The 12341-nt window shown below is 41.5% G+C and overlaps 1 protein-coding gene across 1 annotated transcript; it reads left to right on the top strand.

Moving 5' to 3' along the window:
- The first annotated feature begins 8190 nt into the window (after positions 1-8190).
- On the top strand, positions 8191-10544 carry zgc:112001 (uncharacterized protein LOC550384 homolog). Its single transcript, XM_042777320.1, has one exon. It carries the CDS (start codon positions 8328-8330, stop codon positions 9180-9182), a length of 855 nt encoding a protein of 284 aa, XP_042633254.1. The 5' UTR covers positions 8191-8327; the 3' UTR covers positions 9183-10544.
- Positions 10545-12341: the final 1797 nt, after the last annotated feature.

Here is a 12341-nt window from a genome sequence, read left to right as displayed (position 1 = left end):
TGTAAGTCCCTGTCTCGTCTGCAGGCCGTCTCTCTGACTCTTTCAGATGGGAGTGAGAGTGCTTCAGCATTCAATCACTGGTCTGTTTTTTACAGATAAGAAGATATCAAATGTCTAGTACAATGTGTTCATGCCCAGTACTTTCTCACCTTCAGTATAAATAAAGATTGGAGTGGAAATAGAGTGGATTAAATATTATAAATGAGGTACCCAACAAAAGCATATCGCTCCATCAGTTACAGTATGCCTCAGGTCTGTTGTGATGGGTAACAACATGCAACCAGCCTCATGAGCGGAGATAGTTCTATCAGCAGTGAGCATCGGTCTGGAGGATGGACTGAAACATCACACATCTGTCCTGATGTTCTGACCATCAGAGAGAAAGCCCTATGGTTGATTCGGTCACCTCTCTTAAGACTGAGGAGAGTCACTAGATAAGACACCACTGACCTCTGTCCAGTTGTTTCAAGTCAGACAATGCACTGAACCTAAAGTCTTCAGTAAAGAATGACGTTTCAGCCAGAGCTACTTTATCATTAGCCCCTGTTCATTTCATCACTTCCCCGAAGAAAACTCACTCATTTGGAAAATAATAACGTCAATAAATAAAAATAAACAGTAGAAAGCAGAGCAGACTCGTGTGGTACATTAGAGCAATGCTTTGCAGGTTGCAGCAGCACTAATTATGTGCCCAATAACACATGTCTGCTTCAGATGGGATGCAGGTTAACGGGTAACAGTGAGTGGTGGTCTGTGACGATATTTTAATGACGTGTAAATACATTGGCAGAGCTGTACTGACACTTTATGAATTAAAGCCCTATAGAAGATGTCTTTTCCTTTCTTGTTATTCCTTTGCAAATAACAAGCGCTGCAGGGATGATGTGCTTTTGTAGGCCAAAACCCAGAAACAAGTTCACTTTCCAGTTCTTCTGGATCCATCGTCCTGAAGTCAATGAGTTTTCTGAATGGGGATTTTTGGTTAAATGGCGGTGAACACAAACATTTTATTCTGTGACATAAAATGCATTAGTAATAACCCTTGTGTTTTTAAAAGCTTTTAATTGTTGCTAAAAAGTGTCCAATACCACAGAGGTAGTCTGGGACATTAAACATCACTCTGAACATGCCGAATTCTGCCGATTGTATTTAGGATTCAAAATTCATAAAAAAAAAAACAAATAAAAAAATCACCAAAAACACACAAAAAAACACCGTAGCATTCATAAACTTGTGCTGGTCACGGAGCTGATTTTCTCCAATAATGGAAGAAATCCAAAGACAGTCTTTAGGGAGCTTGTGATAAATGGACAAACCCTCATCCGGCGACCTGCCGAACATGTGCATTATTTACTGGCTCGACCTGTGCAGCTTATTTTAGAGGGAGTTTTTAGAAAGGTCCCTATTGTTACAGGACTGTTTGCATGACTAAAACATGCTGGCATTCGGTTTAATTTGCACAGGATACGGATCTGCGATCTTCAGTGCTGCGCTCATGGAGAATGAAGAGAACAGTTTAACATTTATAGCCTGGAGAAGCATCGACATTCATGCTGAGAGCATCTCGTGCAGTCTTCAGTGAGTCTTCAGTGCTGACGACACGTTTGGCAGAAGCTGTAACTGTGCTACAGTAAGTCATTACTGGAATTCACAGGACCCATGATAAAACCAGGATCAATGAGAAGGACGTGCCATAGTGGACTGTCAGCAAACACACACTACACCAGCATCTCAGCACACGTCTGATGATTACAGACGCTCTCCTTCTCTTTCAGCCAATCCTTGAATACTGTCTAGTATTTCTGATCTTTTTGTGACACTGAATTCTTAAGCATCATTCAGAAATGACTTGAGAACTCCTTCAATTCCAGATCAATTCCTAAATTTGAGTGCAAGCAGAATAGTATTTTGAACTGAAGGAAGAAGAAATAAAGTGATATTCATGTTTCATTGTAATCCTAAACATGATCATACAACATTTCCAGGAGAAATTACATGGAAATGACAATAACAGGATATTTCATAAATTTCAGTTTAATAGCTTGGTGAATTCAATAACTCCATGGTGAATGAAGATGTATTTACTGTACTGAAGCGCCAGTGTTTGAGTCTGTGAAATCACACAGAAAATGTGTGTGTGTGTGTGTGTGTGTGTGTGTGTGTGTGTGAGAGAGACTTATGACACAGTACTGCCCTCTTCTGGACAGAAGATAGAAGCTGTACTTATTTGTACATAAACATTTTAACCATTTTGTTAAACAGCAGAATGTTAAACTGAATGTTATTCCCGGATTCTCCTTTTTTTATATGACGCTGACACGGCTGCATGCAGACTGATTAGACAGGATGGTCAATTTCACCAGAAAACCACATGAATGTATTACAGTTTTTCTCAATTGCTTAAACACTATAAGCAGGCGTTTGAGCTAAAATTTCAAGACCATAACGCCATTTTTCAGAATGCACACCCATTTTGCTGAACTATAAACACTATTCCTCTGCTTTAACACATGAGTCAGATTTGGTGAACTCTTACTGCAAAACTCTACACACAAATCCCTACATGTCTCAGTGCTTGCACCATGTGGTCATTTAGAAAGCACTAGCATTCAGCATTGTTCACTCAAGTCAGCATAACTTGAGCTCAGTTAGCACACAGATACCCACGTGGAAACACTAAGAGTCAAAACTTATCACACACCAATCAGAACCTTCAATAGATAGATAAAAGAGCCCCATTCAGTTCATTCAGTTTTGGAACAATGGATCCAGAGAGACGTGATTGAAAAGGTCGAGGACACCAGAGAGGAGGATGAGGAGGATGGGCAAGAGGAGGGAGTGGAGGAAGAGTCTGAAGGAAGAAATTTGAGCCTCTAGGATGAGGGGCAAGTCCTTGGAGTCTCATATGAAACTGTGCCACTAGTGACCGTGGCTTGGCAATGAGTTCAGACAAACAAAGTACTTACTGTCGCTTCGATCATAAGAACATTCAGGGAGGTGTACCTCAGTGTACTCTACTGTAACTTTTGAGAGCTATACTCTGTTACAACACATGCATCACCCTGTAAAATCACAGATAGAGTTTCTGTCTGCTTCCATTTTGTAGAAAGTACTTTTGTAAAATCAGTTCTTCTATTTGTGTAGGACACAGAGACGATGGAATGGAAGAAGCCTGACAAGACATTACAGGTGATGTGTGACAGATTTCCCCCCCCGCTGCCTGGCTCGGGCCAGTATAGTCCCAGACCAAAGATGTGATGCTGGGGCAGAATATGTTTTTGTTGTTGTTTGGTGTATTGTACTGTACAGTACATTATGGAATAGAAAATGTGCAAATGTATACACGTGTTCATCATGTAAAATGTTCCTTGAGGGGGAGAACCACAAGCAACAACTTATTACTGTTTTTTGTTTTTGTTTTTTGTAGTATTGTTTTGAATTTATCTCACCAGTGTGTAAGACTATGTTGTAGTGTGTGTGTGTTTTTGAGGGCTTGTGTGTGATGTCTGAGGGCAAAGTTTGGTTTTTCAGCAAGACTGAATGGTTTTGAGTGTAGAGCTTCATTTTGACCTGAAAATAGGTTGTTTGGGTAATTAGGTGAGACGTTATGGATTTGTGTTTACTGTTTTGAGAATATGAGGCATAGTTTCAAGAAATGTGTTTAAGCAATCGAGAAAAACTGTAATTCTGCTCTAATGAAACACTGAGGTTCTTCCTGTCACCCTTTTATTTCTTTCTCTACTGAGTCACTATCACTTCTAAAGCCTTTAAGTGTTTAAGTCTCGTTGATGAGACAAGCCAGAAGGTGCATCTCCTCTGACATCTCCCCTGCGTTCCTGCTCGTTTCACATTCAGTATCATCCAATAAAACCACACTCCGGTTCACCTTCTGTCCCTGTGTCTGAGTAACCTGACAGTATCATACTGCAGTGATTGCAAATCATAAACTTCAGGTTGTACAATAGAAAACAGAGACGCTGTAAACATTTTGCTTTGTTTTTTTTGTTTTTTTGTATTAGTTTTTTTAAATCTGACATTCACCAGTTATATTTTACCTCTGTTAAGTGCTCTTGCAGCATCCAGGTAGTTTCCATCCCCACAGTAATTAATATTTAGTGAATAACCAGCACTCTCTTCCACCCTCAGTACCACCGCTGAGGTGAGACCCTTGAGCACGAACCGGACCCCCAACTGCCCCCCGGGTGTATGTTCACTGCTGTGTGTGTGTGTGTGTGTGTGTGTGTGTGTGTGTGTGTGTGTGTGTTTGTGTGTGTGTGTGTGTGTCTCCGTACTGTGTGTGTGTGTGTGTGTGTGTGTGTGTGTGTGTGTGTGTGTGTGTGTGTGTGTGTGTTTACTACTGTGTGTTTACTGCTGTGTTTGTGTGTGTGTGTGTGTATGTGTTCATTGCTGTGTGTGTGTGTGTGTGTGTGTGTGTGTGTGTGTGTGTGTGTGTGTGTGTGTGTGTGTGTGTGTGTGTGTGTGTGTGTTTACTGCTGTGTTTGTGTGTGTGTGTGTGTGTGTGTGTGTGTGTGTGTGTGTGTGTGTGTGTGTGTGTGTGTGTGTTCACTGTTGTGTGTGTGTGTGTTGATGGGTGTGCAGAGCACAAATTCTGTGTATCGGTTTTTCTGTGACACGACACATCACTCAGTTTCAAAACACAACTGTGTATAATGTCATGGGTTCAACTTGACAGGTAGTTCACAAGGAGAGGGTGTGTAATGAGGACATGTTCCATGTGCCCATTTTTCAAAACACTGTATAAACCATACAGAATGAGTTTTTGTTGAGAAAGTAAAAATGCACAAAGTGTGCGTGTAAGGGGTGGTGTGTGTAGGTTCACTAGTGGTGTGGTGTAGGGCGATAGAATATACAGTTTGTACAGTTTAAAAACTGTTACACCTATGGAGAGTCCCCACTTTGTGTGTGTGTGTGTGTGTGTGTTTCTGTGTGTGTGTGTGTTCACTGTGTGTGTGTGTGTGTGTGTGTGTGTGTGTGTGTGTGTGTGTTGTACTGCTGTGTGTGTGTGTGTGTGTGTGTGTGTGTGTGTGTGTGTGTGTGTGTGTGTGTGTGCGTTCACTGTTGTGTGTGTGCACTTTGATGGGTTAAATGCAGAGCACAAATTCTGAGTATCGGTCACCATTCTTGTCAAAAAATCACATCTCACATTAGCACAAAGCACACATGTAACAACTTCATTAATGTCTCAAATCAAGGCATTCTTACAGAACACTAGCAGATTGCACTTAAACTACCAAAACACTTCTGTAACGGTAGCTCTGCTAAGATGAAGCACAAGGGTAATCCAAAACAATCATAAATCCACAGGAGAACAAACAAGGAATACTGTAACTGACCACAACAGCAAACCAAAGCATGTTCAAATAAGAACAGAGAGACAAAGCACACATGTAACAACTTCATTAATGTCTCAAATCAAGGCATTCTTACAGAACACTAGCAAAGGTTTTCATCACTCATAACACAACAACCTAAAAACACTAACGACAGGTTGCATTATCTACAAGGTTTTCTTTTGTGAACTGTCTTTACAAAACAAGAATGATACTCTCTACTGTTTATAATTCACTGCAGTATATGTTACATGCTCCGTGTTTACATTACAGTACAAAATTATTCCTAAGTTTTGCCCTTCTGTACAGATGGTAATGAAACTGAAAGACTAACACAAAAAAATAACACCATCAACAAGCAACAAATCATAAAATATATCAAAATTTACATTCTGAATATTTTATTATATTATGATAATACTCCTATTCTATTTGATATTACTGTAGAATTGTATTCAGTTTTGTACTGTGCTTGAACTTAAATTTAAAAGTTTTGAAAGCAGTATGTAAACATGGGCAGATTTGGCTCTTATAGAGCAAAGTTTTGGTGGTGTTTGTGTCAAACTGTGAAAGAATGCATGCAATCTGACAGATCAAGACGTTCAGTTGTGAATTCAATAATTACCTACAATGAACATTTACATTGAAGATGAGCATCTGGAATGAGGAGATGTTGTGAAGTGAATGTGTGTCTTCCTGAATGACTTACGCTGCACATCTGGATTGAGGATGAGCTGCTGTTCTTCTGGGATCTTAGTAGACTCTAATAGTGTAAAAACAACAGCAACAACCAGTCAGTGGTATTTTGCAGGTGAAAATGCTTAATTAATGAGAGGTTAGAGGAGAATGCTGGTGCAGTCTGACACAAAGGCATGAGTACTGTATGTGAAACAGCTGAAGGAGCGCTCTGAAGTGTGCACCTCACAGCTGCCCATGTAGGGTGTGTGCTGGCCAATAGAACATGACTGAACAGAATTACGCCTGCTCTGATCTGGATCTCATGCTTTGTGTGCAGATTCTTGAGGGTCAGATTCAGACCACAGGGCATCAATATCAGGAAATATCCTTTTTTTTTTTTTAAGGTTAAAACAGTGTAATTGTACGACAGAAAGATCCGCCTAATTCTCCTGTTCTGAAAAAAAAAAGAAAAGAAAAGAAACAGATATTTCCTATCACTTTCAAAATGATCTCAGATCAAACTGAATGTTTTAACAGCAAGGAATGGAGTCATTACCACAGCAAATCCTCATGAAGGAACTGGTATATATATTCAGAAACTCACAAAATGAGAACAGGTGTCAGCCAGAGTTTATTGAGATAATTTGCCGTGTATTATTAACATCCACACCAGCACAGGGTAAAAACGCTAAAAAAGCAGACTCCTCTTGTTTTGTGTGAACCCTTGGTATTTCTAACTGACTCGATCCTAATGATCTGAGTGGTCTGTTAGGTTTATATTCAGTAGGTAACATATTTTGGTGTATTTAGATCCTAGGTCATTGTGATTTATAAACGAGTAAAAGTACTTTAAAATCAATCCTAAATGTAACTGGAAGCCAGTGTAAGGACCTGAGGACTGGTGTGATGTGCTCAGATTTTCTGGTTCTAGTCAGAATCCTGGCAGCAGTGTTCTGGATGAGCTGCAGCTGTCTAATGGTCTTCTTGTGAAGGCCGGTGAGGAGACCATTACAGTAGTCCACCCTGCTGGTGATAAAGGCCTGAACACGTTTCTCTCAAGTCTTGACTGGAAACAAAAACATCTATTCTTGCAATGGTTTTTAGATGATAGTATGCTGATTTAGTTACTGCTTTAACATGACTACTGAAACTAAGCTCTGTCTCCAGAATCACACCAAGATTCCTGATTTTTAGTTGTCTGTCCCCTAGAGTCAATGTATACATTCACTTGAGAACTTCATCTTTGTTTCCAAATGCAATCACTTCAGTTTCTCCTCATTTAACTGAAGAAAGTTCTGGCACATCCAGCTGTTAATATCATCAATACATTTGCAGAGGGAGTCAATGGGGCTGTCAACTGAGTCAAATCACTCCTACTCAATAAAGAGTAACCCCGGTGTCCCGGCCAAATTCCCTCCACTTGCCTTTGTCTGTCATGACCTCCTAACAATCCCCATCCACTGAACTGGCTCAATCTCTCTGTACTGTATACACACAAATCACAATAATGCAAGAGTGTGTGTGTGTGTGTGTGTGTGTGTTTGTGATTACATTGTGTGTATTTGTGTGTGTGTGTGTGTGTGTGTACAATGCAGAGAGATTGAGCCGAACAGAAATGCAAGAGGTAAAAATAATTCACCAAACCAAAAGAAAAAATAATAAAAGATTTTACACACATCACAAATGACCACAGGCCACAAGTAAATGAAAATTAGCACGGCATGTAAATGACAAATGAAACACGAGAGCTGTTCATTTCTGATGTGTGTAATGTAGAAAATTGTTAATGGTTTTGCGAAAAGTTTGCTTTACAATAGCAAAGTGAGTTTAAAGCATGTAATGTGCTTGTAGTTTTGCAGACTTGGTCTAAAGATTAGATGTATGAGTGAATGTTTCACTCACCACTCCTAAATCACAACCAATAAAAAAAAAAAAAAAAAAAAAAAAAACAAAAAAACAATTATAAAACAACTGTAAAATCAATTAAAAACAAAACATTTAAAAAAAGACCTTTTTTCCAGAGCCACCAAAAACCTACTCTGTGGAAATTTGTGGATGAATTCCTTCTCACAAAGCACAGCGATGACAAAAGGAGCAACTGGGCGAAAATAATTGGACTGTGCGCATGCAGCAAGCTAGCCGGAGAGTCCGCGCATGCGCACCGCGCTCTCACTGCGGAGAGGGGGTCAGTGACAGACGCATCGCTGCTGAGCGACTGAATCAACATGAGCTCCGCCGAATCTCGTCTGTTTGCGCGCACAGAATGACGCTCTCCGCCTGAACCCCGTCAGCGCCCAGATGGACGACGAGCGCAAGCAGCACAAGTTCATCTCGTTCCTGTTCTATCAGGCGGTGCGGGACCTGAAGCCCGTGTGGATGCTCGAGGACATGCGCACCATGGAGACGTTTTACTGGGAGGAGGACGCCAAGCAGAGGACGTACAGCCCGTCCGAGGCTCTGCTCTACGCGATCGTGCACGACCACCGGGCGTACGCGCAGTTCCTGCTCAGCCACTATGCGCAGGAGGCGCTGGCCATGCCCGGGGAGCGCTTCTGCTGCTGCCCGTCCTCCGCGCCGCACCTGGCCATGGCCGTGCGCTACGACAGGCGGGACATACTGGGCCACATTCTGCAGGTGGCGCATCGGCAGCCGGGCCTGCGCTCCTACATGAACCGCGGCGGCTGCTTCCATCTGGAGGACGGCAAGACCCCGCTGCACTTGGCCTGCGAGCTGCTGCGCGCGGACGCCGTCATACTGTTGCTAGGCAACGGCGCGTCCCCGCAGGCCGTGGACCACAACGGCATGACGCCGCTCGACGTCATTCTCCAGCAGCTGTGGGACTCCAAGGTGAATGTGGGGGCCAAGAAGTCCTGCTTGGATAACCTTCTGATGTTCATGCCGGAGATGCGTTTCAAAATGAAGAGCTCCCTGCGGAAAGAGCCCGAGCGCTGGTCCAAGGTGCTCGGGGAGGACAAGCTGAACTACCTCATCGGACGGGACCCGGCGCCGCTCTTCCTCATCGCTATGCAGAGGATCCTGGCGCAGCTGCCGCCCGAGCAGTTCCCCAAGAGCCTGGACAAGCTGCCCATCCCGGCCTCCCTCAAACCCCTGCCCAAACCCCCCAAACAGCGCAGCCATCTCAAAGTGGCCTAGACCGGTTCCGCTAGTGTTTGTCTCGGCATGAATTCCGTGCGAGTGTGCGTGTGTGTGTGTGTGTGTGCGTGTGTGTGTGTGTGTATGCGCGCGCGCGTGTGTGTGAACAGGTTTTTCTACACTGGTGAGGACTTAAACCTGAATACACACCAACTCATGGGGACTTGTGTCACCTAAATTTAGGTCACCATGGGTACAAAAGCTTATAAATCATATAGAATGAGTTTTTTTTTTTTTTTTTTTTTTTGGAGATTGTAAAAATGCAAAAAGTTTTCTGTAAGGGGTAGGTGTAGGGCGATAGAAAATACAGTTTGTACAGTATAAAAACCATAACGCCTATGGAATGTCCCCATTGAGATAAGTAAACGTGTGTGTGTGTGTGTGTGTGTGTGTGTGTGTGTGTGTGTGTGGCATGAAGTGTGCAATGGACAAACAAATGCATTGTGGTCACAAGCTCACATGAGCAATATTGTCTCCCTGTTTGTTGTCTTAACCTCATTTTAAGTACATCATGTATATGAATTCAAATCGATCGTCTTGATTTTAAAACTTTTCTACCTGAGATATGCAAACTCTACTATATGAGTTCATATGAGATTTATTTATGAAAGCTGTGTGGCTGTATACCTCATGGACCTCATGTGCTATCTTGAAGCAGTGGAATGGACCAATTAAAACGATCATGATCCAAACGGTCTGTGATTGTCCCGGTCAGGGGTCTGGTTCGGGACGGGGTCACTGTGATTTCGAGGTGGCTGGAGCTCCAGCAGAGCCTTGCAGGATCTCAACCTGTTCCTGTGAGAGTGAAGGAGGAACCTGCTGTTGGCTTCGATCATACAAAAAAAAGAAAAGAAAAACATGGGAGTTTGTTTGTTTTTTCAAACCCCTAAATAATAAAAACATCATTATTAATATCTGAGAATACTGCTGTCTTCAGAAAATGGTTATCACATATCCAGTTGAAAACAATCCTTGATGACGAATGATTATTTTATTGTATTTGTTTGCTTATGGGACAACATTTAAGGCTAGTGCACCTTTCTACAGGAGTCAAAATGTCTTCAGCACTACATATAACAGAAAGAAATGACACGCGTTACCTTTAAAGTCTCCAATACAAGTTTATTTTGGTATTATTTTGGCATCTGTAATGGTACATTTCATCTGGTTTGGGTTGTAAAAAAAAAAAAATTGTTTCCAGCATCCCCTAAAGCACAAGCCATTTGGAGGGAAATTAATGTTTGATGATGGTCATGCACCATATTTCAAGGTCATTTTAGGATGACTCAGATGACTGACATCATAATCATAAGTCTTAAATGTTATTCAAATAATGTTAAATAAAACCCTGTTATGACTCTGTCCACACTGCCATGTAAAAGTCCTTTAATGCGTTCAGAAACAACACAGCTGATTGGGTGTAATTTAGGTAAGTGTGTGTCTGTGTGTGTTAACAGAGAAATTACAGATTTTTGAAAACAGAGATATGTTATGTGAAATAGCATGTTTCAACAACAGACTATCAGATAAGATCAAAGCGCACATTACAAAAAGCATGCACGTCTGTTGAGTCATTATGTATTCATCCATCATGTGAACTTTTTGTGTCAGTTTTCTGTAGATGTGTTGTTTTTCTGAGTCTTTTATTTGATTCCTCTGGCATCGTGACAGTGGAAGTGATCATCACTGGTACATGCATTGGGCTGAGCGTGACCCTGTTTCTCTGTCTTTAACACGGGATGTGCTGCAGCGCTCCGTATGATAACGGTGGACTCCAACCAGTGAAGGACGGTGCTTCCCACACAGCCAAACCCTGAAGTACAGGCTGCGGAGGAATGAGGCCAGAGATGTGTGGAGAGATACACTGGCCTCACGCAGACTGAAGGAGAACCGGTTCATCAGGTCCGCTCCTCTCTCACATCACTTTACCCCAGGGTCAGAACAAGTCAAACTCTCATCTGACTTAATGTTCTGTTATGGTCCTGATTGAGATTTTGGCTTTGAAAATTGATGATTGATGTCTGACAGGTACAAAGACACATCTGCATGTTTGATGGTACATAAAGGTCACAGCACTGATCTCAGCACATCTCTTCACATTGTCTCAGTTCTGCTGCCTGAACACGATCTGACTGCAGAAGCCATCAGTCACGAAGTACAGCTAAAGATTATCACAAAGTCAACACACGTGCGCTGCTTCTTAATGAAAGGTGAAGTGTGATCACCTGGTCTCTTCTCCTCTTTAGTGTCAACCATCCAAATGTTTATATGATTTTAGGTTATTTTAAATGTTTATAAATTGTAGTGTATTATTCTAAAATGCAGGAAAGAAAATGTTTTGGTTAAGAATGAACTAAATTCAATTACTGAGCGGGTACATAAAAACCAAAACTTGTTTTGCCCGGATTTATAACAGTACGCTTCAGTGTTATTAAAATTAGTAATAGCTCAGTCAATTGCATAAAACAGCCAATTCTGCTTTCAAAAAGACTAATAAATACATTTTAAAATCCGTTTCTCATCAGTCTGACCACTAGAGGGCTCCTTTACTCCAACCAGCTCTAGTTCATAGCTCTAACATCAAGGTGCTGTTTCAGCTTGTATTCATTCTTTTAGTAAACAGTGTAGTAATCAAAGACCACTTTTTAAAATTACCGTAGTCACTCTAGTGTAGTTTACTGTAGTAAAACCATGCACTGCCCACATTCAGTTCACACAATGCATACTGACACATCTAGATTATGGCATATTTACATTATGGCATATTTGGAAAGTTTAACATACATTTCTGTTTATCTCTGGGTGTGAATGCTGCTCTCAAGCAGTTGCTTGAACAAAGACGGTTTACGTTTCACAGCAGCTGCTTAAAATGATTTTGTCAATAGAGTGAAAGTAAAGACTCGCGGCACATTCCTGACTTGATTCAAGACAATGATAAAACAATTAAACGTCACACGCACAGTAAGCCTGCTCTAGTTTGTTTTTATTTCATAGCAGTTGTTGAGTGAGGAATCGTGTAGATCCAGCTTTACTACATTCTGTTTTTGTTCTTTGCTGTCAAAGAACCTGAAGAAAATAAAATCCCATTCCTGGAACCAGCCCAAAGACCGCTGTTTTTATTACTCTGCTGTAAGTTCATGTGAATATCAATCAGGAAAT

This window comes from Cyprinus carpio, chromosome A20 (genome assembly GCF_018340385.1).
Source record: "Cyprinus carpio isolate SPL01 chromosome A20, ASM1834038v1, whole genome shotgun sequence".
Taxonomy (NCBI): Eukaryota; Metazoa; Chordata; class Actinopteri; order Cypriniformes; family Cyprinidae; genus Cyprinus; species Cyprinus carpio.
This window is presented reverse-complemented; position numbering and strand designations above follow the sequence as displayed.